The 25,821-nt window shown below is 39.0% G+C and overlaps 1 protein-coding gene across 14 annotated transcripts in view; it reads left to right on the top strand.

Moving 5' to 3' along the window:
• GRM1 (glutamate metabotropic receptor 1) overlaps positions 1–25,821 on the top strand; it is a 498,985-nt gene that overhangs the window by 424,536 nt on the left and 48,628 nt on the right. For all 14 annotated transcript variants that reach the window (XM_008540785.2, XM_008540657.2, XM_070602717.1 and 11 more), the window contains exons 5-6: positions 6,031–6,277; positions 10,627–10,795. In XM_008540785.2, the coding sequence (XP_008539007.2) occupies positions 6,031–6,277; positions 10,627–10,795 (416 nt within the window). The remainder of the gene's footprint in view (positions 1–6,030; positions 6,278–10,626; positions 10,796–25,821) is intronic.

Raw genomic sequence — 25,821 nt, 5'->3', positions numbered from 1 at the left:
GTTCCTACCCCTATGCAGCCCCTGTGTGCCACCGCACTCAGGCAGCAATTTATAGTCTTTGTTGTGATTTTGCAATAAGAACAAGATTATTATTTAGAATCAAGGTAGCTATTTTCACAATCCACTGTGAAGTAGTTAGGCAGGTATTCTTCTGAAGGTAAATAAACATAGTCAACTACAATTATTTGATTCCATTTAGTATATTAGAAAAGGTAATGGTTTAATGATACCCTAGAGGTCTGTAGCGGTTAATGCACCACAGAAAATGAATCATAAAATCCCCTTCTCACTAATAACTCTGACACTAGTGATATGAAAAGGCACTACGCCCCAGGGAAGCAAAGCGTTTTCACCTTCCCACCAAGTGACAATATTATTAGTTTGAATTCTCTATTCACTGTCATGAAAATATAGGATCTTTGGAGAACACAAAAACCTGTTAACACATTCTGTTTGTTCGATGATAGATCCTTGCAACATTATCTGGGACAGTTGCTATGGCAAAGAAAATGGTTCTGTAAAGCCCAGATGATTTCTAACTCTATGTTGCACCTTCCAAAATGCTAGTTCATACTGAGCTGGGGTGGCAGCTGGAGAAAGTTCTTACGGATGGCAGCATCCCCTTCGTGTGCACACCTAGTGGACTGGTGAGGTAGGGAAGCGCATGTGCTCACTTCAGATTTACACAACCACACAAGCTGTTTGTGTTTATTTTGGAAAGGGGTGTGAATTACAAATATTCCCTGAAAACACATGCATCGCCTCCTGGCTATCATAGGGTAAATACTGACAGGATGGGCTGTTTGCTGTTAGTACATTGGGTGCCAGTACTTCTAGTCTGACAGACAGGTGTGCGCATCGGAAACAATCCGAGGGAGAAGCCACAAACCAGCTTGACAATAACACAGTGCACAGCAGGATGCCCTGTCCTCAGTCAACAGAAAAGTTCCTCCTCTGTAGATTTCTATATCTGCGCCCACATTGCCGCTGAGTGTCACAGACAGAACAGGGGTCAAGGCGGCATTCGGATACCATGGCTCTTTCCTCACTTGTAAATGGTGAGATTAGTGTCTATTTGGCAGGATTATCATGAGCTCATCATTTGAGTACTGTGTATAACAAACACAAAAAAAATGGTAGCTGGTATTATTATTAATGTGTATATTTACCGTTAAAATTAGATAAATGTAAAATTGGTTAAAATTAACAAGAATATTCTACTTTCATTGTATATATATATGTATATTGCATATACATATTTACATTTGTTGTTACGTATGTTATATTATGTATATATACATAAATCTTATCCATAATAACATCAGTAAATAGATACAGTTAGAGGACACTGTGGCTCAAGAAACCTGTCACCATTTGACCCGTGGCCAGTTTGCTTTGTGTAAACCTGTGTTTGTGGAATAATTATTATTCACTTCACTCTCAAAAGCAACCCAGTTTGGACAATAAGTTACATGATTGCCCTAAATAAGGATCAAAAAGAATACTGATCTCAGAGAAATCCAAGAACAGTTACGGTCTCAGTGTGATGAAGGACGCATCCACTAGACAACTATGGCTTCATAAATTTGTACTGGGGTCCCATTTGTTCATTTTTTCTTTTGTTTCCCTTGCCCAGTCAGACATGGGACTTGAAAATATGCTGCTCAGACCAATGTCATAGAGCGTACTGCCTATGTTTTCTTCTAGAAGTCTCATGGTTTCGGGTCTTACATTCAAGTCTTTAATCCATTTTGAGTTGATTTTTCTGCATGGTGTAAGGGAATGGTCTACTTTCATTCTTTTACATGTGGCTGTCCCGTTTTCCCAACACCATTTATTGAAGAGACTCTCCTTTCTCCATTGTATGCTCTTGGCTCCCTTGTCGAATATTAGCTGTCCGTAAACGTGTGGCTTTACTTCTGGGCCCTCAATTTCGTTCCATTGATCTGCGTGTCTGTTTTTGTGCCAGTACCATGCTGTTTTGGTTACTATGGCTTTGTAGCATAATTTGAAATCAGGGAGTGTGATACCTCCAGCTTTGTTCTTTTTTCTCAGGAATCCTTTGGCTATTCGGGGTCTTTTGTTGTTCCATATAAATTTTAGGATTCTTTGTTCTATTTCTGTAAAAAATGTTGTTGGAACTTTGATAGGGATTGCATTGAATCTATAGATTGCTTTAGGAAGTATGGACATTTTAGCAATGTTAATTCTTCCAATCCAAGAGCACAGAATATCTTTCCATTTCTTTGTGTCTTCTTCGATTTCTTTCAACAATGTTTTATAGTTTTTGGTGTACAGATCTTTCACCTCTTGCGTTAAGTTTATTCCTAGGTATTTTATTCTTCTTGTTGCGATTGTAAATGGGATTGTATTCTTAATGTCTCTTTCTGCTGCTTCGTTGTTAGTGTATAGAAACGCAATGGATTTTTGTACATTGATTTTGTATCCCGTAACTTCACTATATTCCTTTATTATTTCTAAAAGTTTTTTAGTGGACTCTTTAGGGTTTTCTAGATATAAAATCATGTTGTCTGCAAAGAATGACAGTTTCACTTCTTCTTTTCCAATGTGGATCCCTTTTATTTCTTTTTCTTGCCTGATTGCTCTGGCTAGGACTTCCAATACTATGTTAAATAAGAGTGGTGACAGTGGGCATCCTTGTCTGGTTCCTGTTCTTAGAGGGATAGCTTTCAGTTTTTCTCCATTGAGAATGATATTTGCTGTGGGTTTGTCATATATGGCCTTTATTATGTTGAGGTATTTTCCTTCTATACCCAATTTATTTAGAGTTTTTATCATAAATGGATGCTGTATCTACATCAACCTAAAAAGTTTCTGCACAGCAAAGGAAACCATCAACAAAGCGAAAAGACCACCTAACAATTGGGAGAAGATATTTGCAAACCGCATATCAGATAAGGGGTTAATATCCAAAATATACAAAGAACTCATACAGCTCAACAACAAAAAAACCAACAATCCAATTAGAAAATGGGCAAAAGATCTGAACAGAGATTTCTCCAAAGAAGAAATACAGATGGCCAACAGGCATATGAATAGATGCTCAACATCATTAGCTATCAGGGAAATGCAAATCAAAACTACAATGAGGTATCACCTCACTCCCATCAGAATGGCTATAATTAACAAGACAGGAAACAACAAATGTTGGAGAGGGTGTGGAGAGAAGGGAACCCTTGTTCACTGCTGGTGGCAGTACAAACTGGTGCAGCCACTATGGAAAGCAGTTTGGATTATCCTCAGAAAATTAAGGATAGATCTACCATATGATCCAGCTATCCCACTGCTGGGTATTTATCCAAAGAACTTGAAAACACAAAGGCATAAAGATACTTGCACCTCTATGTTCATTGCAGCATTATACACAATAGCCAAGACTTGGAAGCAACCTAGGTACCCATCAAGGGACGAATGGATAAAGAAGATATGGTATTTATACATGATGGACTACTACTCAGCCATAAGAAATGACGAAATCCAGCCATTTGTGACAACATGGATGGACCTTGAGGGTATTATGCTGAGTGAAATAGGTCAGAGGGGGGAAGTCAAATACCATATGATCTCACTCATAAGTAGAAGATAAAAATGACAAAAAAAAAAAAACACATAGCATTGGAGATTGGACTGGTGGTTACCATTGGGGAAGGGGGGAGGGGGGAGGGAAAAGGGGTGATTAGGGTCACATGTGAGGGGATGCACTATAGTTAGTGTTCGGGTGGTGAACATGATGTAATGTATCCAGAATTTGAAATATGATGTACATCCGAAAAAAATTACAATTAAAAAAATAAATAAATAAATTTGTACTGGGGACACCAACATAATTTTTTTAAAATATGTAATAAATCTTTGATAGCAGTTATCAAAACAAAAAGAACAACAAACTCAGCGGCCATGAGGCTTGTCCCTAACAGAATTTTCCGTTTGGTCAAGAACGCTAGGCATTTATTCTTGTATTTTCCCACAGTTTGCTCCTGGGATCAACTTTAATAGCTGCAACTTCGAGCGGCTGGTTTTAGTATTGACTGCAACCCTTTCAGTGGCTGCTGCATTGAAGATTATTTGCCACCCAATTTTTGTCTAGTTTTTCTCTTTCTTTAACTCCTGGTAATTTCTCTAATTCCAGCAGCTTTAACACTTAACTCCAGCACTGGAAGGTTTCGGGCAGTATTTAAGGGCTTGTTGAAAACTTTTCAGACAGATGGCATTAATTTATCTCTTTTATATCCTAATATAAAAGAGAGGAAAAGCAAATCAACATTGAGAGCCAGGGGCTCAGGGTGACAGACATAAGTTAGCCTGTTTCAATGACTGCAGTTTTTGCAAGGAGGATGTTTGCTTTCTGCTTTATACAACTTTCTATACTTATTCTGTACAGTTTGATTTTAAAATGCCCCTTCTGCCTCTTACTCCACATTTCCTCTCGGAAAATGTCCTTTCAACTGGGAAAATACTACTTTAGCAAATCACACGTTTAACAATTTCCTATTAAGTGATCCGGAAGGTGGGTCAAAATTGACTTTTCCCCTCTTCAACCTGGCCTGATGTTTTGTATCTCACTCTTAGGATAGATAGGCGTTTGTCTTTTTCACATTTTCAACTATAGCTGAATAGATTTGCCTTTAAACAGAACTCCTTAGAAATGTCTTATTTCATCTCAAGCTCAACATCAAAGTCAAAATTCCGTACTGTTTCTTCTAAACACTCTAAGCTCTCTAACCTCGTAAAGCCTGCCTGCTACTCTCCAGCTCAGGAAACTTAGTGTCCAGTGACCTATTCAGGGTGAAACAAAGAGGTCAGCTGGCCTCACCTTGTTCTCAACCCCATAAGTGGCTGAACTCACCCAGTTTCCCAGCTTCCAGCACCTTGAGCATCTCGTGTGGACCCCTCACTGTCAGTCAAGTGGGGAGGGAAAGCCCACCACAGAGAGAAGCAAATTTCTGAACCTAAGTACATGAACCATGCCAGTGATGTGCTCCAAATTTATTTTGTTTTCCAAATCCATTACCTTTATTTCAGCAAACTCCGTTGGTCCCTGAATTTCTCATCTATATGTAAGTCCTAAAGTTTAGACTACTGATATGGAGCTCATATCTAATGCAATACTGCTCGTGTGAACTGCTTGGTAATTGGGGAACTTTTGATCATCTGCAACATAGGTAGAAATGGTTGCAGGGTTTTTGAAATCCATAGGTAAAAGCTAAAGGTTAAAATTACACATGTAATATGACTCTTCCATCAAAAAACATTCTACCTGAGTTTCTAATAATTAGCAAATCTGATTCCAATATTTCTGTAGTGCAGACTATATATTAGAAGAGATTCAGATTACCTAGTTCTTCTTATTCTGGGTTTTTGTGGCCCTAGAGATGATAAAATTAGTGGAATCATCAAAAGAAAATACCAAAGTTTAGATAATGCACAAATTGACTTACTATGGATTATGGATTGTCATAGAGGGTATCAAAAATGCTTTTCCAGAAGCCAGCCTTGTGGCATAGTGATTAAATTCATGCACTCCACTTCGGTGGCCAGAGTTCATGGGTTTGGATCCTGGGTGCAGACCTACACACTGCTCATCAAGCCATGCTGTGGTGGTGGCCCACATGCAAAATAGAGGAAGATGGCACAGATGTTAGCTCAAGGACAAACTTCATCACCAAAAAGAAGCAATACCATGATACAGGGAGACTTTTAATACGTCTTTGTGAACCAAAAAGGAATAAAAGTTATTTTAATCGTTCCTTAAGGATTTCCTTGCAATATTTGAAAGTTCTTTATTTTCACCTCTATGATATGTTATAAAACCATTATTGAATTTAGAAAATAAAATGGAATAAACCATTTGCAAACAGAATGCACTGCAGCTAGTGACAAGTACAGAGCTTGAACAGGTACTCTTGGCTTTCCCTTCTTCTGAGAGCCCTGAAAAGCATTTGAGAATTAAACATGCGGGCCTAGACTTTGTTATTGCAACCTTGGTAGTGATCTGTTTTTATGTTACAGGCAATGAAAGCTTAGAAGAAAACTATGTCCAGGACAGTAAGATGGGGTTTGTCATCAACGCCATCTACGCCATGGCGCATGGGCTGCAGAACATGCACCACGCCCTCTGCCCGGGCCATGTGGGCCTCTGCGATGCCATGAAGCCCATCGACGGCAGCAAACTCCTGGACTTCCTCATCAAGTCCACATTCATTGGTGTGTCTGGAGAGGAGGTGTGGTTTGATGAGAAAGGAGATGCTCCTGGAAGGTAAAGCAATCTTTTCCATAAGGACCCTGAATGACCTTGTGATCCTTCCTGAGCTAGCCAGATGGCAACTCTGGCCCCTTTGGTTCCATGGTTTCTGGGCGTCGTGGAGATAGGTACAACTAGATAGCTAAATGACCCGGCTTATATTAGATGGAAATTATTTTATAAAATGTTGAAAAACTTACTGGTAAACACCCACAATCCTGCATCCTGTCAGTGCCACCTCTACCCAGCTATCACCCTGGCCCTTCCCTCAGAATGGCTGGGACCACCCTGCAAGCCCAAGAACTAAAGAGATTGCTCTTGACCAGCAGGACCCTCACTGGCACTGCCAGCATCTTTCTGATTGATTGGTCCCAATTCCACACTGGTTGTGAAATATTTTAATATTACACTTGCTTAAAAAGCTTAATATGTGAAGAAAACCAAGTCCTTCACACATATCCGCTGTTCACAGGCTAATTTATATTCCTGCTAACATATCTCTTGAACAAGAAAGGGAAGAATTTTCTTTCTGGCATTTAGTCTCTATGGCTTCCAAAGAATTAGTCAAGAAGCAAAGGAAAATTAAACCTAACTAATGTGTATGTATATTTTTCCCCAAGTCATTTTACATACAGTCTGTTCTGCAATGCTTGTTTTTATAACACCATTTAGCTCCCATGTAGTTGGTACTAGAGAACGATGTCAGTATAAAGAGTAGCTGTGTTCATTCACATGAATTTTCCTAGGCAAGGGATAATCAGAGTGGTGGAATAAGAATTAAAACCTGAAACAGGAAAGAAAAAGGCCCTCGGCTTGGCTGCTGTACCGTGTGCCTGCAATCCTTTTTTTTTTGTTTTTTATAAGCCCTCTTATCTTTCAGTATATGATTTTGCAGAATGAGAGATTTTAGGAAAGCATATGTTGTGTTAACATGGAACGGCAAATCCTTTAATCCTCATTGCTATAGGCATGTCATTATCCTCTTTTGCAGATGATAAAACTGAGTATCAGAGAAACTAGAAACTCACCTCAAGTCACGCAGAGACTAACTAGTAGAGGCAGTGCCGTCTGAATCTGCGGCTTAGCTCTTTTGGCCACATCGTGCCGCCTTTTAGCTAATCCTAAAATTAGGCAAACTTATCGGCAACCTTCTTAACGTCATTTCAAAGGTATTTTAAGAGACTATTTGACCCTAAATAATTCACCACATATCTCTTCCTTTCATGTCAACTTAAATTTCTATGTGTAGAGAGTGCCCTTTGGGGCCTCACTGGATTCTCCTTGTTGAAATCCAATAGCTCTAGGAAGGATAAATGATACAAGTAATCGTCAGCAATGAAAACGATGAATTTACCAGATTCATTCCAAGCTGCCAGTTAGGTGGGAGCAGATTTAGACTGAAATGTGAGTGGGATGGATGGAATGATCCAGGGCCTGGGCAAGTGGAAAGCTTCTAGGTGCCCCCAACTTAGGAACTGGTACTGGGAAGAAGTGGGTGTGAGATTCAGAATACTGATTGCTCTCCCTTTTAAACCCCTGGTGTAATCCTGGGTTCCACTGGAGACTAGGCCCTGTAAAGGATCAGAGTTGGAAGGGAAACCTTCCTTCGTGATTCCATAAGATAATGTGCATAATGTGCCTAGCACATGGCCAGATGCATTTAGACGCTCCATAGATATGAGTTCCAGCCTGTTTTCTCTATTTCTGTTATCCAAAATATAAGCACACAATTTCAGCTTGTTTCTCCTCCATCTTTAATTGCAAATTTAAATCATGAGCTTCCCTCTGGGTCTCTTTTCGAGGACCATTTCCTCATGGTTGAAATTGGTCAGCTTAATCTGTGTTCAATTTCTGTTTCAACCACCTCCTTCTGCTTCCATCTCCGGTCACACCACCATTCATGTTTTTGATGCCTCTTATAATTATTTTAGTTAATCATCATGCAACATAAACCGAATGCATTGACAGGATGCTGTAAAGTTGTAAGTTATAGCATAAGGATATTCCAAAATAAATGCCAACCTGTCAAGAAAGGACTCTGAGGTCAAGAGAAAAGAGCAGTGTTCATTAACACACACAGCACACAGGAAGGCTTCTTCATAGTAAGTCAGTATTTTTCCCTTGGTATCTTTCAGTATTTTTTTTCCTATGGCTTTTGGGACTTTTAAAAAATGTGTTTTCATACTAAAATATTGTGAATTTTTTAGTTTCTAAATGCTAATGAAGTGTGAACTGATTTTTCCTATTGAAAAGCAAATGAGAAAGTTGAAATAAAAGTCTTAGGAAGCTGATTTTCAGGGAAAAGATATTCTAACGCAAGCATTACACATAAGCCTTCATGGAAAATGTATAAGGAGATTTAATAATGTAATACAGAGTAAAACATAAAAATTAAAAGAAATGAAAAAGGAAACCACTCATACTGAACAGCAGGTTCTATAATCATAACAAGTTTAGTATGGAAAAATATTAGAGGTATAAATTAGTGTCATTGACCAGCAGGATGAGTGTGGGCCATCAGCCCACAGTTAAGACCCATTGGACATCACTAGAGAGCTACACTGAAGAACATTCTGGCACGTTTTAGCAACAAGGAGAATAAGAACCCTCTTATTAGCCAAAAGTCAGAACAGCAAAGAGATGAAATACGCGCTCCAGGTGCACCGTTCTCGCTTCTCACTCTAAGTAAGTTTTGTTCTCCTGGAAAAGTAAGGGAAAAACTTGCTTTACTCTCTCAGAGTCCCTTTTCCCTTTATGAGACTGCTGTTTATAGAAATTGCCAGAATCTAGATTTGGAAAAGCCACTAGCTACCCTGTGGGTGACAGAATGCATTTGCACATTAAGAACAGGCAGAAAAGTCAATAAAGGACATTAGTTGTTTAGATAAAGAACTAGGCCAGATATAGCCAATGGGTTTCAGATGTCAACTGAGGTCGATTGGTCGCTTCCTGGAGGGCTGGGCTAAGGAGGATTCCGAGTCCGAATGAGGTTTGGAGAGAAAGAATTCCAGGATGCATTAGGTAGGGGCGTTGAGGGGAGGGGGAAGAGAGCTGAAGAAGGAGAGTAAGCATTAGTTCATTGCTATCTATTTCTTTGGGTGAAGCACAAAGAGCAAGAGACCATGCTTTTCATATTCTAGCGCAGGAGGGTGAGAACTCTGCGCAGGTACTGCAGAAAGGAAGGCCACTTTGCAGAGCCAGAAGGGAGAGTCAGACATATGTTTTTGGGAAACTGCCACATAAGTCATAGTTGAGTAAATAACAACATGGAGAGAAGACTGAAGAATGCCAGAGCGTTTTCCATGATTGAGAGATAAATGGCTATGCCAATACAAAGATGTTCTCCAGTTTTCCTATTGTAATGGAAATAACCAGAGTATTTTAGGGCACTCTTAGTAATATAAATATGAAGGATATAGTGATATTGCCTTACATATGCATTTGTCCCAATTGTGAAATAGTTTTTTACATGCTTTGTGTTCATAAATCCCCACAAGAACCCCACGAACCTTAAAGAGTTTAGTGACATTCCTAAGTAGTTTAATCTACTGTTAAAATGTTAGAAAAGAGATTCAAGCTTACACATTCTGATAAGTGCTGTTTTCTTTCCATCACATACAAGAAGGCTCTCCACTGCCCACACTGGGAAATGGTGAAGTCTGACCCCTCAGCACACTCTCGGACTGCAGCGAAGATTTCTAAACATAGATTTTCCTGTTGTGTAGCATTATGACATTTGAAATTACTGAGATAACTGACACCAATTATTTGAATTTGAAAATGTTTGTCCTAATCAGGGAAGAGACCAGTTTAAATGTCAAGATGTTAAATTCCCAACATCCTTGTTAATTAAAGATGCATTTCTCAGATTTCTTGCTCTATTAACACCTAACATAAGTTCTAAGGTTGGTAAAACTCACATCTTTTAATCCAGTGTAATGAAAATGACAAGTGAATGTGAAAAAGAAAAAAGTAGAATAAAAGTAATCAAGTTAAGAAATTAATGTTCTCAAGAATTGTTACTCTTTCAAAGAATAACTTAGTGAATAATGATTTGAAGGAGATGATGATCATCTCAGCACACATTGAATTTTTTTTTTGAGAACATGCAGAGAGAAAAGTACAAGAGTAATATATTCTTTAGCAAATATGGGTGATACCCAGAGACTGAAGAATGAAACATACATTTTGGAAAATCAGAGGAAACGTTAGAAATAAACTAAAATATTGACAGGAGCTGGCATTAGGATGCGAGATGCTTCTAGCTTTTATCTCCCTTGTCTCTATTATTATGTATTTGCCAGATTTCTTTGTTTTCTATATCATGCCCACATTCTCCAAGACACACATTGTTTTCTTTGTAGGTACGATATCATGAATCTGCAATACACTGAAGCTAACCGCTATGACTATGTACATGTCGGAACCTGGCATGAAGGGGTGTTGAACATCGATGATTACAAAATCCAAATGAACAAGAGCGGGATGGTCCGGTCTGTGTGCAGTGAGCCTTGCTTAAAGGGTCAGATTAAGGTAAGCCAGTGTCCACGAGGAGCCTCCTGCCTGGGGATAAGCAAAGCAAAACACACTTTTCTCAAACAAGATTGTCCAGAAAGGATGTGCCAGGCTAACAGTTTTTGTTCTTGTGCTTAGCTAAAACTGAAAAGATAAACAAAGATTAGGAAATGGAATAGGCAAGCTATTCGAATATTTAGAATAGTTTTTATTTGAATCGCAATGATGAGCTGGGATCTTAAACACAATGTAGAAAGCAAGGGGAATAATAATTGAATTAAAATTTGAAACAGAAGTAAACAGGGAGACCAAGACCAACGATACTGCTTAGTCATCGTTCTAGTGATTGTTAGAGAAAGCAGAAGCTGAACAATGCTAAATAAGAATATAACTGAAATAAAAGAAGTTGAAATGAGGTAAGACAGAAACGCTGCTTATCATTTCTCTTTTCTCCACTAGGTCTTTTGATTTTCCTGAAACTGGTATTTTTCAGCCAAGAGAGAGTCCCCACTTTCTAATTATTCTCAGAAGCTTTTTTGGGGTGGGGATTATGATATCGCTGATACATAAAGCTAGAGTAAATAAAAATCAAATATTGAGCATTTGGCTGGATAGAATTCTAGTGCTAGGGAGAATTCTCAGAGAAGGAGTGGAAACAGCACTCTCCGTGTCCCATGCTATTTAAAACCTCGCTGGATGTGGCACTAGGAAATGGAGCATTGGGGAGTGACTGTGAACTGGCAAGCGTGTAGATTAAATGACCTTCTAGGCCTTTCCCATCTCTAATTTTCTGTGATTCATCTCTGGGAGCAGACAGGCTGTCACGTAAATGTCCCCCAGCACAGCCCTCTTGCCATGCTGCCTTCTGCTCTGCCGTTCTCAGGATCTGAGGAACCAGCCATGCAGGGGAGATGCCCTGAAACATACACTTAGGGGTCCTTAGGGCAAGAGTCTAGTCCTGTGTGGAAGTGCTGGTGCAGAAGCTGGAAAAGCCTTATCTCCATTGATCAGGGAAGGTCGGTGATCTGGAACCGGCGTCATCTTTTGGCAGCTGAGAAGAGCTGTCTGGGTGGACTCAAGCTCTCAGTAATTCCAGTCACTTTGGGTAAGAAACAAATTTCTCAGGCAACTCACCCTAGTTTTAAATATCTTGTGCCTTCTCTGCAGATGTGATATTAAAAATATTTAATAATTGTCATGACAACTAACCAATCAGGATGCACTCCATTGCAGTGTTATGACAGGATGCTGGAGCCCCCTGCCATGTCCACAGTTAATCCTTGAGTTGTTGGATCAGGGGAAGACTGGTGAGGAATCCTACATGGATAGGGCACTGTGAGGCCATGGGGAGGCTTGGAGACACCATTCGTTTCCACTCAGTGTGGAAGAATTTCAGTAGCATAAGAATGGCTCCAGCCAAACCAGTGTGTGTAGGCTGTATGTCGGCATTGCTTCTCTCCAAGAATCCATTGCAGATTCTTGTCCAGATGGAATTCTTTCACATGAGGCTGTCTCATGGTATGTAGGAATATATCCTCGGAAACTGAGAGGCCGAAAACTCCTCCCTCACTGTTGCCAAGAGATGCCAGACCACTGGGTTCTGTCTTTGTCATATTTTCTGGATGGTGGGGAAAACCAGGACATCTGAGATCTGAAGTCATATGATAGAGACAGTCCAGAAGCCCTGGGCTCATGCACTTCTGTGACTCAAATGGTTTCACAAGTTCAGCTCAGGCCTCCTTTCCAGTGTGGGTGGTAGCATAGAGTCTATAGTGCAGACAACTGCTGAAACAATGTATGGAACTACAAAGTTGGGTTTTTCAGAGTACCAAAAAAAAGAAAACAAGCCTGGCAAGAGAAAACAGATCGTTTCAAAGATTCACTGCATTCCAGCTCTCTTTCACAATTCCCTTCTGTTTTTCTGATTGCTGGCAGGCCATGAATGGAGGCTGACATACCATGTGTATTTCCATTTGTACATTCCAGAAGAAAGGCCTGCCCCCTCCAACAAGTCAGAAGAAAGGCTGCTGCATACATCTCTATGCCTTGATACTGAAGTATTTCTGGCATCACGTTGCATTACACCCGTGCAGTGTTACCAAAAGAGATCACAGAAATCATTGCTGAGCCATTACACAGCACTCAGCATAAATGCAAATCTCTTGGGGTCCACTTTTAGAAGTATCGTGTACCCTGCAGGAGAAAAATATGCCTGTTCTCAATAGCACCTGGAGTGGAGGTGCGGGGGGATGTTTGTTTGTTTCCCATAAGTACCATATGAGGTACAGAAACAAATGAAATCTGAATCTCATTTACCAAATAATAGCACTTATGTTCTCACACCACCAATTTGCCACCTACCAGGCCCAGGATGCAGAGAGTCAGATCTCTGGGTAGCCACTGCAAAGATGGGAAGGAGGCAGCCTACAAGATGATTGTAGCCTTTCTTTTGTATTTGCTGGGAAACATGACCTTTAGGAAAGGATTATTCATTTTAAATATCAAATGCCATCTGAAATGCTAAAATAATCTTTTGACTTCTTTTATGATAACCCATAGCACTTTCTTATGGTAATTTCCTTTGAAGTAGTTAAAAGTCCAGTTTTCCTATGCTATTGATTTTAGAAATATAACTATCTTATAAATGTAGTATCTTAGGGGGCATAAATTGATTTTAATCATACTGAGAACAAAGGTAAATAAAATCAAACTTTTATTTTTGTGTGTTATGTTAGTCAGGGTTAAGCCAGGAAAAAAAGAACCCATGCCAGGTGGTTTGAGAGAGGGAATTTAATATAAGAAATTGGTTATAAAAGTAAGAGGGCACCAAGGCAACTCAGAGATGAGCAACAGCAGGAATCAGTCCCACCCCGGGCTAGAGGGACACAAGGAGAAGTCACAGCTACTACCTGAGATGCCCCCTAAAGTGACTTCTCCTTTCCCCTTCTTCAGTCTCCCTTTGGGTCCTTCCATTTTGCTGACCCCATCCAGAAGACATTGGCAAAAAAGCAATGTAGTTTGCAGGTACTTAGCTCAGGTTCCTCTGAAACCTTAAAGCTAAGCAAGGCTTAAGTGCTTGCATTATCGGGAGATACCATCCCAGAGAAGCAGGAGTGAAGGCAAAGGGAAGGGAGATATGGGGCTTGGAAAAACACCCCCACCGTGGCGATGCGTCATTGAGCAGGAGACTGCTTCACTGAGCACAGCCTCACAGAGATTTCTGGACAGATCTATCAGACTATTTAAACCTATGCCGTGCTATTTTCTGCTTCCTGTAGTCAAAGTTTGCTCACAGGAAGTAACATCACCTGACCCTTTTAGGCAGCTGCTCGGGAAGCCACAGTCCATGTCCCATTACGTGACCCTTCTTCAGATTTACAAACAGTGAGGGGAACAAAAAAGTCTCTGGATCCCATGCAGTCTGATCTGGGCTCCTGCTGTGCGGGGTACGGTGGAAGCAGTTCTGGAACGCAGTGCCTACTCCACGGGAGAGAGACAGCTGGAGATGCCAGAAGATGAAGCAACAGTGATAGGATGAGGCAGGGGTTCCAGAACTCTCCAAGGGCCAGTGGCCAAGGGCCTAAAAGAGAGGTTAGGTAAAGAGAATCTGAGGCAGCACATAAAATGTAGACAAGGGATCTGTAAGCAGACACAAGGACCTGGCACGTGGTGCGTTGGTCTCCCACACCAAGCCTGCTGCCATTTTCAGTGGTGTGGTGAGGGGCAGGAAAGAGGTGAGAAGGGCTGGGGAGGTGAAGGAGGGGAAAGTGAAAGGAAGGAGAAGGGAGGCACTAGAGATCAGGGACTAACATTTATCAGGCATATTCTTGTACAAGTATAATAATAGATGCTTAACCGACATCATTTTAACTAATTCCTTGAAACAACTCTTTTAAAGCAGATACTATTGTCCCCATTTCATAGATGAGGAACCTGAGGCCCAGAGGAGTTGAGTCACTTGCCCCAAGCTTTCTCAGCTAGAAAGTGCCAAAGCTGGGCTTGGAGCCAACCCAAGGCTCTTATCATCCCACAGCCACATGTTGTTCAACTACCGTTCATTATATGAACTGACATGTTTTCTACAAATGCAAATTTCAGTTGCCAGGCCTTATTTTCTCAATAGTCCACAAAAAGATTATAAATAGAAATCCACTTTAAAATGCCAAGGGAACAGATCTGGAGTTAAGGAAGCAGTATTTGTGAAGGAGGGTGAGAGAGTTGGATAGAGACAAGAAACCGGCAAAGAAGTCGAGGAAAGAATCCTGTGGATTGCGTTGCTGGCCTTTAGTCTTTCTTTTCCCCCCTTTTCTCTTTTCTATTTTTTTCTTCCCTTAAGTTCATCTTTGGATTTTTTTACTCCAAGATGATAGTTTTGGGGCTGGGAGGTCGGGCATGGAGCATGGAGAAGATCACTAATTCCTTCTATTCTCCCCCGACCAGTCAAGACATAATTCTGGAGAAATTAGGTGAACATGGACTATATCATAAAGTTTCCTCATTTACATGTGCAATATTGTCATATAGTAAAATACACCCTATATATGTATAGAAAAGCCCAGTTATATATGTATCATACCAACTATGGACTTTGGCATTGGGTTAACTAATTTCCATTCATGAGGTAAGACTGATTTCATTCTAGTTGCTGGCGTCTTCTATTGGAAAGATGAAGGTTCAGTTTCAAAAGGCATTAGAAGTGTGGACCTCAGAAACTTGCTTAACTTAAACTGCCAGACAGCCCCTTGTGCAGCTTCAGCTTCTTATATCGCTCTGAGTTTTCCCTCCCATTGGGTGAGCAAAGAGGCCAAACAACAGATTTGTTGATTGTCAAAGTCAAAGGGACATCATCATTTCACTATGATCTAACATATCTCCAAAGATGGAAGGAAGCTAAGAAAATCTGTTTTAAAAGATCATTTACATTGGCCTGTAATTGGAACTTGAAGTGTCCCTAGATTTAACAATGCCGTAAGAATTATTAGGTAGCGCTGCTAGGGGAGTTTGTCTCTGCTTTTTTTTTTTTTTTTTTTTTTTTAATGTTGGTAGGTAAATTTACTTGAGAGAAGTTACCAATGTAGAAAACTTATGATTTCTAGTAATATCTTTCACCTAAAAATACAATTGCTAATAATCTGGAAGACTGGATATTCATTCTTCACCCAAATTGTCAAGGAATTAGTACTGCCCTACCTTTCCTAACGATAAGATAAAGAATGTGATAAGGATAAATTTGATATTCTAGAACATATACTTATCTGCTGTCAATTCCTCCTGTTACTTTATGAAGAAATAGCTACAGGAAATAGATGTGTCTTGGGTCCGTGCTATTCAGTAGCAAAGTTGAGAAGAAAACATAGGCGCATCATAATGTTTCTATTCCAGGTTACAACACGCCTGCCAATATCACAATTAAATGCTCTCAGGGAGAAAAACAACTTCAGTAATGTGATAGAATATGAAACATTGTATAACGTGAAATCAGATAGATGAACTTTGAAAAATGTTATCATTCCATGTATTTTGTGATGATGGAAACATTGCAAACTTTTCATTAAAATATAAATTAACTAAAGACATGCTATAACACCATTTCCTGGTCTATTTACCACCAGAGAAGACATTACTCCTTTGATCTCAGTGCTTGTGATTAGGGTTGGGGAAACGAGAGACACTAACAGGACAGGGAAACGGGGGTGGGAAGAGCATATATGATGCATCCCCTTCCACTCTTCTCACTCTCACACTGAACCTGAGTAGCTCACTCACTGCTTTTATTCCAGGTCACATTGTGGGTCATGCTGGACAGACCATTTTATACTCAATTTTCCATCTGCAATTGCTCCAAGTTCAGAGTTCAAATTGTGTCACGTTGTAGCTGTATTTATTTATACTTCCAGCTATTTCTGTTTTTATATGCTGGGCCATAGAATTTGGAAATAGTTTCATTCTCCTCCAGTGCACGTGCTTCAAAATGCTTGAGTATGTTTCATTCCCTCCGTGGCTGTATGGGGAGGAATTTTGTCTTCAATTTGGAGGCAAGAGAATTGGTTTAGACTGAAATCTACCTCAAGCAAATATTCCCATGATGCAAACGATCATCATCTGATCGCTCTGATCACATACGTGGCTTGCAAGGGTATGTCATGGCCTGTCCCCACCACCCAGCCCATCCAGCCCCATCTGGCTGGAGCTTTATGAGATTTTTGAAAAGTTATTTCATGCCTAATAACTATGGATTATCTTTGAATAATTCCCACATCTGTAAGGAGTATTTTTATTCTTGTTCAACTTTCTCCTTATTTTCTCATAATTTTGATCTAGTTAATACTTTCCTCCTTTTTTCTCATTTTGAAACAAAAAGGGAAACATTAGCAAATAGTACACTGATCACCCATGTATCTACTAACTGCATTAAACAATTATAAATCTTTCACTGTATTTTCTCTCCCTCCCTGCCCCTCTCTCTCTCTCTCTCCTATTGGCTCCCTGAACCATTTGAAAGTGAGATACAAATATCACAACACTTCCTACCTTAGTACTTCAGCTTATGTTTTCAAAGAATAAGACAACTCTCACATAGCCCTAAGACCAGCTAGGAAAGTTAGTCATAACATCATCAACTACAAGTGTCCCATACACCTGGGCTTTCTCTTGTCACGAACCAAAACAAACTACCCATTTAAATTGTTCATAGTTAATGTAACCATTTTGGCCACCAGTAAAACAATGATATAGTTCTTCCATTATGTAATATTTTCTAAATCCCACAGCAGGATGGCAGATTCTGAATATAAATTGTCCACAGGAATATAAAAAACTCTTATCTGAGAAGTCTGTGATTACATGATGATGTGATCTGCCCCAGCTACTAAAAATATATTGGCTACAATTTTTAAAAAATTGAAAGCAAAATATTCCTTTTTGTATCTTATGGTAGATGTGAAAACATGAAATTACTGCTGTCACCTAAGCTTCAGGACAAGACTCTCTGCCGCTTTTGGGGACAGATCCTGACAGAAGCTGCTCTAAAGCACGTGATATTTGGCCGAGCAGGAGCACAGCACGGCTACCACGTCTTGGAAGTGGCAGTGGCAGAAACAGGGCCCATTTGCTTTTGTAATTAAACATTTATTGAAATATACACACAGAAAAATAGAGGAGGAAGTATGAACACACAGGGTACTCTACCGCCCGGTCTTTGCTCTGGCTCCTAGAGGCATCTGCCTAGAACACTCTTTCATGAGACATATTCAGGGCTGACTCCTTTTCCCTCTCTCAAGTCTTTGCTCAAACGGCAATGTCTTAGTGAAGACTTACCCGGCCGCCATCGGCAAGGCTGCACCTCCCCATTCCAGCTGTCTCCCTATCCGGGAGGACTAGAATGAGGCAAGTGACTAGGACATAGATTTTAAGGAGGCATTCACTCTCAAGGCTGGGAAGTGTAGGGTGGGTACTTGCACAACCCCGAGGGTAAGTATCTCTTTAAATTTGGTCCCTGGGTGCTACACTTGCCTTTCCTTGGTCCCTGCCCTGCACCCTATTCCTCTTCTTGCTTTAGTTTTCTCAAAGCCCTTCTGTAGAATAACGGCTTCTCAAGGATGACGATAGTATCTTTTTGTTCTAGCCTTGACATAGTGCCTGGCACATTGTAGGCACTTTAAATGCATATTGTGAATGAATGAAAAATTGAATGTATATGCTTTCCATAAGCATTTCATTCCTCCTACTGGCAGTATACTTAACACATATGTTAGATTGTGAGCTCCTTAACCTCAATGATCAGGTCTTTTCATTAGTTTATCCCCATATATAACACCATGGCTGACACAGTGGGCCACACAACAAAGGTCGATTAATTGAATATATGTTTGCCAACCTCTGAGATATAATTTTGGTTCTGAGCATAACATGTCATTGCCCTGGCAGCCGTTGTTATACTAGGAAGAGCCTAGATTTGGGGAATAATGTGCCTGAGATTTGCACAAGGTACTGAGCCCTTCTGCAGTTGTTTCCTCATCTGAGAAATGTACCTAATTAACTCCACCCTTGGAGCAATGGTGAAGGTTAGTGTAATTCTGGACACAGCGCCTAGCACATAGCCCCTTCAATGTATGTCCATCCCTGTGACCATTTTATATTCCTACAGCATTTTTATTACATCTTCCATGTAATAAATTAGAATGTAGCGATTTCCCTAAAATGATATTTTTATGTAGTTCTGATAAGGCTGTCTTCAATTTCCCCATATTTTTTATTCTCTTTGAATTCCTTATTTCCATTTCCTCTGTTTATATCATATTCTATATTATTTTCTTCTTTTCTTCAATCTACATTGTTGTTGTTAGTGCCATTGAGTCAATTCTGACTTCTGGTGACCCTGTGTACAGCAGAACGGACCCCTGCTTGGTCTCTTTGCCGCATCCTCTCACCTTCCAGCACTGTATCCAATAATGCTCCATTGCCATTCACGGGGTTTTCATGGCCAATTTTTTTGGAGGTGGGCAGCCAGGTCCTTCTTCCTAGTCTGTCTAGTCTGGAAGCTCCGCTGAAGCCTGTCCACACTGGGTGACCCTGCTGGTATTTGAAATACTGACGGCATAGCTGTCAGCACCACAACAACATGCGGCCACCCACAGTAGGACAACTGATGGGTGGGTGGTGTGGCTCCCTGACTGGGAAACGAGCCCAGGCCATGACAATGAGAGCACTGAATCTTAACTGACATATCACATCCATCTACAGTCATGCGTTGCTTAACGATGGGGCTGCGTTCTGAGAAATGTGTAATTAGATGATTTCATCATTATGTGAACATCATAGAGGGTACTTACACAAACCTAGAGGGTATAGCCTACTACACACCTAGGCTATATGCTACTAGTCTTATGGGACCACTGTTGTAAATGTGGTTTGTTGTTGACCAAAATGTGGTTATGCAGCACATGACGTATATTATTGAGTAATTAATATGTGCCAAGAACTAAGCTAGCACTGTGAATGCAAAGAAAACTTAAACATGGCCCCTTCTTTTGAGAAACTCAGTGTGGCTGGAGAAAAACATATCAGCAATTAGAGTTGATTGTTGTCAAGCTCTCATACAGGTCTTTGTGGGGACACAAGCGGCAAGGCTAGCTCTTCTCTCTTGCAGCTGCCTCTCCTATGGTCCTAATTAGGGCAGACTCAGCTTCTTGATTCCATTTAGTCTTTCAGGCATTTCCCTTCTGAAGGAAATTTTCTCTGTTTCCTTCGATTCATAGTTACTTTTCCTTCATTATATTCTCTTGATGCTGTTTATTTTCTTTCATCTTTTTTATAAATAAAACTTTAATTTAAAACTCCATTTCAAGTTACTTCAGAAACCTAGTCATAAAGTGAACGCTTGATTGCCTGTGGCATAAATACTTTAAGACTCGGACAGCGTATATGTGACTGAGTCAGCATTGTGCGTAGCAGTGGGTCACCTGGTCTCCCTGACAATAAACATAGCACCACATAATCAGGATGTGAAAGAATCAAGACAGGCCCCATGGCTCAGTAAGCCTGGTTCTTCAAGGGCAGTTTCAGTGAATATCAAAACTTTTATCATGGCCCAGAGCTATCATAAAAGTGTTTTATTGTGACAAAAATGAAAAAAAATACTTTATGCACTTATTGAGTGTATACTTTATGCAAAAGAAATACCAGTGAGTATGACAAATATAAAACTAATAAAAATATTCATGATGTTTTAGGGATTAGAACATAAATTAGAGAAAAATGACCTAAGAATTATAAAGAAACTGTATCTGAATGAAACATGTCTACCATATACATGTGAAACAGTTAGAGGACAAAAGCTAACTGTAGTAATAAAATACCAACTATATTTTAATTCCTAGAGAATTCCAAATAAGGTCATGTTTCAAAGGGCTTACTGTCCCATAAATACTTTCAGGAGCTTGTGATGTTGTGTCTGATCTTGAAAGTAGTAACATATAGATGGATGAAGCAAAGATGACATTCTAAATGGAAGGTAATGATCATTCTTTAATTAAAATATATTTATGTACTATATTTTCCATATTAGAGCCATGGATTCAAACAGGACTCTCTCTCACTCTCTTTACTCTCCCTAAAGTCTATTCTCCATATAGCAGCCAGAATAATCCTTGTAAAGAGTAAGCTAGTTGAAAAATAAATTCAAAGATGTACCTACTCTATTTGAAACCTCCCTCCACAGTAAATAAACAAACAAACAGTAATGTGAATATCAATGAGGACATAAGCAGGGTTTGGCAGAGGCTGTCCCTGCTTATTTGGCAGACTTATGTAAGAATTTAATAGCAGACAAAGTTACGTACAGAAACAAGGACCAGGGACTGAGTGAATGCCTGATGAAGAGCTTATATTTCAAAGGTATTGGAAGAGGGAGGCACCAGAGTTCCTTGAGGGGCCTATTTATATTTTTGAAAAAGATTCAATTCAACACTCATTCATTGGCCATCTACTGTGTGTTCTTGGTACATTTCTGTACCTTAATGACTATGATTTGAAAACAATAAACATACGGCTTGGTCTCTTCTCTTGAGGAACCCAGAGGCCATTCAGATGATCTTGGCAGTTGTGTGCCTATTACTCTGGAGTGAGAAGAAATTAAAGGCATATTTTATGATTAGGAGACAAGGACCAGAATTCAGGTGTAAAGTGACAAAATTTGAGTCTGGAGTGGTGGCTGAGAGATAGAAAAGACAAATCGCATATCATAGACATCGTGGGCAAAAGCACATGTGTTATGGCTGAATAAAGAAGGAGTAATAAACAAAAACTTCAATTAGCAGTTCCATTTTTCGTTATTTATTAATGGTATAAGCTCATCACTTATTCACTCATTTAATCATTCATTCAAAAGCTAATTGTACCAGTTACTCAAAGAGTCTACCTTCACCAGTAATCCTGCATTAATAAATGTGTTTTACATTATCATCTTTTGATTTTCTCTAATTAGCAGTATTAATTTTATAGTGAGAGAAATTTTAATTAATTAATATTTAAGTTGTATTAATTTTATAGTGAGAGGAAAAGATAAAGCTGATATCTGAAGAAAGATATCGTATTTTGTGATAGCTCTTACTGTCCTTCTTATACGACTTAAAATAAGAAAGTAGCATTCATTTATTAGTTCAATTTTTTTCTCATATCACTCAGAAAAATCGATCATTTGAAATGGAAATGTCCCAAGCTTATTCTGAGGATTGGTGTGAATTTTTTCAAAAAGACTTAATTTGATTTTACCTTCTAAATAAAAAGAAGAAAAAGAAAACCATTTACATTTTCTGAAAATATACTGTCAGTTGACATTTTTTGTGTAATTCTAAAAGAGTGGTATAAATTTCAACCTGATCTGTGAGAAGATAATTTCATTTTCACAAAGGCTAGTGCTTGTATGATTTCCAGGTACGATATATTTCTAGTTTAATTTCTGACTCAGTCTATGAGAACATTTGATGTTTAGTGTGGTAGGGAGGGACTTGCCTCCAGCCGTGAGGGAAGAACAGTCTAGACGTGGCCTTCTGCTGTAAACAACTAGAAAACTTGATGCAATAGATGAAATAACTATGTTCAGACTTTGGGAAACAGTGCATGACCTTGATTCCAGGGAAGTGAAGGGAAACAAACAAGATGAACCCTCAACTCACTCAGGCTTTCTTCCTGTGGGCAATTTCCTGATGGTTGTTCAGCGAGAAGGAACACAGACAGCACTTGGTGATCTTGCTAATTTAAGAAGACAGAAATCAGAGTTTAGGAAGGCCACGGCAGCTAGAATTTGTCTTTTAGGGTAAGAGAGAGGTAGAATCTATGCGGAAAAATATCCCAGAAGTTAGCATATGAGTTCCCTTGAGTATTTGACTGGGTACCTATCTGCACATGAGTAGGGCAGAATTCAAGAAGCCCAGGTAAAGAGCGATTACTGGAGAGCTGGATTCCCAAAGTTCACATCAGGCCAGGAGTTGTCCCAGTTTCCACAAGTCAGAGTGGAGGTACTTTGTTGAATACACAAGGAATTAAGCAGAGATCTCAGAGGTGTTACACCTTAGTAATGAGGCTAAACTATTGCCAGAAGAGAGACTATTCTAAACTTGCCCTCAAAGATTAAAAACAAGGTTCAAACTGAGCCATGAGTAACTTAGCTGCCGGCCAAAACACAGGCCAATACTTCTTTAAGAAAAAAAAAACCAACACTCTACACCTTATGAACACAATGGCCGGCATCTGGTCACAATTTTCTAGATATGCAACAAAGTGAGAAGAGGTGACACATTATTAGAAGGAAAATAAAGCAGTAGAAATAGTCCCAGAAATTACACTGATGATGGAATTAGCAAAGGTATTAAAATACCTACTATAAGTACATAGTAAAGGATTTAGAAGAAAACATGAATGTCATAAGATAAATAGAAATACAAAAAAATAACAAAATGGAACTTATACAATGAAAAATAAAATATTTAAGAAATAATATGTTAGTGGATGGGATTAACAGGATATTAGACATTATAGAAGTAAAGATCAGTGAACTTGAAAACATAGCAATAAAAAATAGCCAAATGAGGCACAGAGAGGGAAAAACAAACTTAAAGAAATGAACAGACTCTCAGGGACTTGCAGCATGCTATCAGGAAGTAGACCACAAGTGCAGTTAGAGACACAAAAGGACGGGAGAGAGAGACAGGCCAGGAAAAAAAAACATTTTAAGAAATAATGACTGAAAATTTTTCAGGTTTAATTAAAATGTAAACCCAAATCCATGAAGCCCAACAAATCCCAAAGAAGATGAATGTAAAGAAGACATTATGTTGTCACAAATGGCCAGATTTCATCATTTTTTATGGCTGAGTAGTATTCCATTGTGTATATACACCACATCTTCTTTATCCATTCGTCCCTTGATGGGCACCTAGGTTGCTTCCAAATCTTGGCTATTGTGAATAATGCTGCAGTGAACATAGGGGTGCATGTATCTTTACGCCTTTGCATTTTCAAGTTCTTTGGATAAATACCCAGCAGTGGGATACCTGGACGGACCTTGAAGGTATTATGCTAAGCGAAATAGGTCAGAGGGAGAAAGTCAAATACCATATGACCTCACTCATAAGTAGAAGATAAAAACAACGACAAACAAACACATAGCAATGGAGATTGGATTGGTGATTACCACAGGGGGAAGGGGAGAGGGGGAGGGAAAAAGGGGTGATTAGGCTCACGTGTGAGGGGATGGACTATAATTAGTTTTTGGGTGGTGAACATGATGTAATCTACACAGAATTTGAAATGTATTACGATGTACATCTGAAAGCTATGTAATGTTATAATCCAATGTTAGTACAATAAAATAAATTTAAAAAAGAAAGAAAACATTACAGTGGCTAGCCTGGTGGCATAGTGGTTAAGTTCACATGCTCTACCTTTGTGGCCCAGGATTTGCAGGTTCAGATCCTGGGCATGGACCTACAAACTGCCCATCAAGCCATGCTGTGGTGGCATCCCACATACAAAATAGAGGAAGATGGGTACAGATGTTAGCTCAGGGCCGATCTTCCTCACCAAAACAAAAGAAGAAGACATTATAATTAAATTGCTAAAACCAATGATAAAAAGAAAAATCTTGCTATCAGCCACAGTAAAAAGGTCTGTTACATACAGGGGAACAAAGTGAAAATTAGAGCAGACTTCTCATCAGAAACTACATGTGAGGCAAGAAAGGAATGACATCTTTAAAGTATTGAAAGAAAAATCAATTTCGACCTAGAATTCTATTCCCAAGGACAGTGGAATGGCATGAAGTGCTGAGTGTAAGAAAAAAAACTGTCAACTTAAACTTCCATACCAAGTGAAAATATCTTTTCAAAAATTCAGTCAAAATAAAGACTTTTCAAACAAATAAAAGCTGAAAGAAGTCATAATTCTCAGATCAGCACTACGGTAAATGTTAAAGAAAGTTCTTCAGGCAGAAGAAAATTATACCACATAGAAATTTGGGTCTATACAAAGAAAATAAAAGCACCAGAAAATATAAATATGTGGCTAAACATAAAATATAATATGATTTTCTTATTTCAAAAATTTATTTTAAAGATTATTTAAAGCAAAAATAATAATTCATTGTGGGGGGGGGTCATAAAATATGTGTAAGTAAAATGTGTTCAGACAATAACCCAAAGGATGGGAGGAGGAGATGAAAGAATATTGCTTTAGGAGTCTTACATTATGCATGACGTTGTGTAACATTATTTGAATGTAGACTCTGGTAAGCTAATGGCACACATTGTCAACTCTACAGCAATTGCTAAAGCAAAACAAAGAAGTTTATTTAGCTAGTATGCCACTACTGGGGATAAAATGGAATTCTAAAAAGTTCACATTAATTCAAAAGAAGGCAGAATAACAGGAAAAAGGAAACAAAAAACAGATGGGACAGATAGAAAAAAAGAAAGAGATGATTGACTCATATCCAACCACACCAATAATTATAATAAATGTAAATGTACCAAACACTTCAAGAAAAGGCAAAAATTGTCAGACTGGAGATGAAAGCAAGATCTAATTATGTGCTGTTTACAAGAAACTCACTTTAAAGGCAGTGTGTTTTGATGTTTACTTTTGTATTGTGTAAGTGAAATAGTGCTTGCCAAACAAATTGAAAATGGGAGAAAGTTTAAACTGCTCAGATAATAAGCAATTCTTCAGTAATTTTGGACTAGTAATTTTTCTTCCAACAATTTGTGTGATTTCTGGAATTCACAAGAGCAAGTCACAAGGCCAAAAACAGGATTATTTCTTAGCCCTCATTCTGTTTTCAGATACATAAAGTTGCTCAGACTTTCACAACTACAACAAAAATTTCACAATTCTTCAGTTTTTATGAATTATAAGGTTTTGTTACATAGGAACTTTTGTGATTAAACATTACTTGCTCTTTCAGAAAAGAAAAACGTATTTTTACTTTTCTGAGAATAATTAATACATATTAATATAAATAACGATAAAATTCAACTGTTTCATTTTTT

The sequence above is a fragment of the Equus przewalskii genome, chromosome 32 (assembly GCF_037783145.1).
Source record: "Equus przewalskii isolate Varuska chromosome 32, EquPr2, whole genome shotgun sequence".
Lineage (NCBI taxonomy): Eukaryota > Metazoa > Chordata > Mammalia > Perissodactyla > Equidae > Equus > Equus przewalskii.
This window is presented reverse-complemented; position numbering and strand designations above follow the sequence as displayed.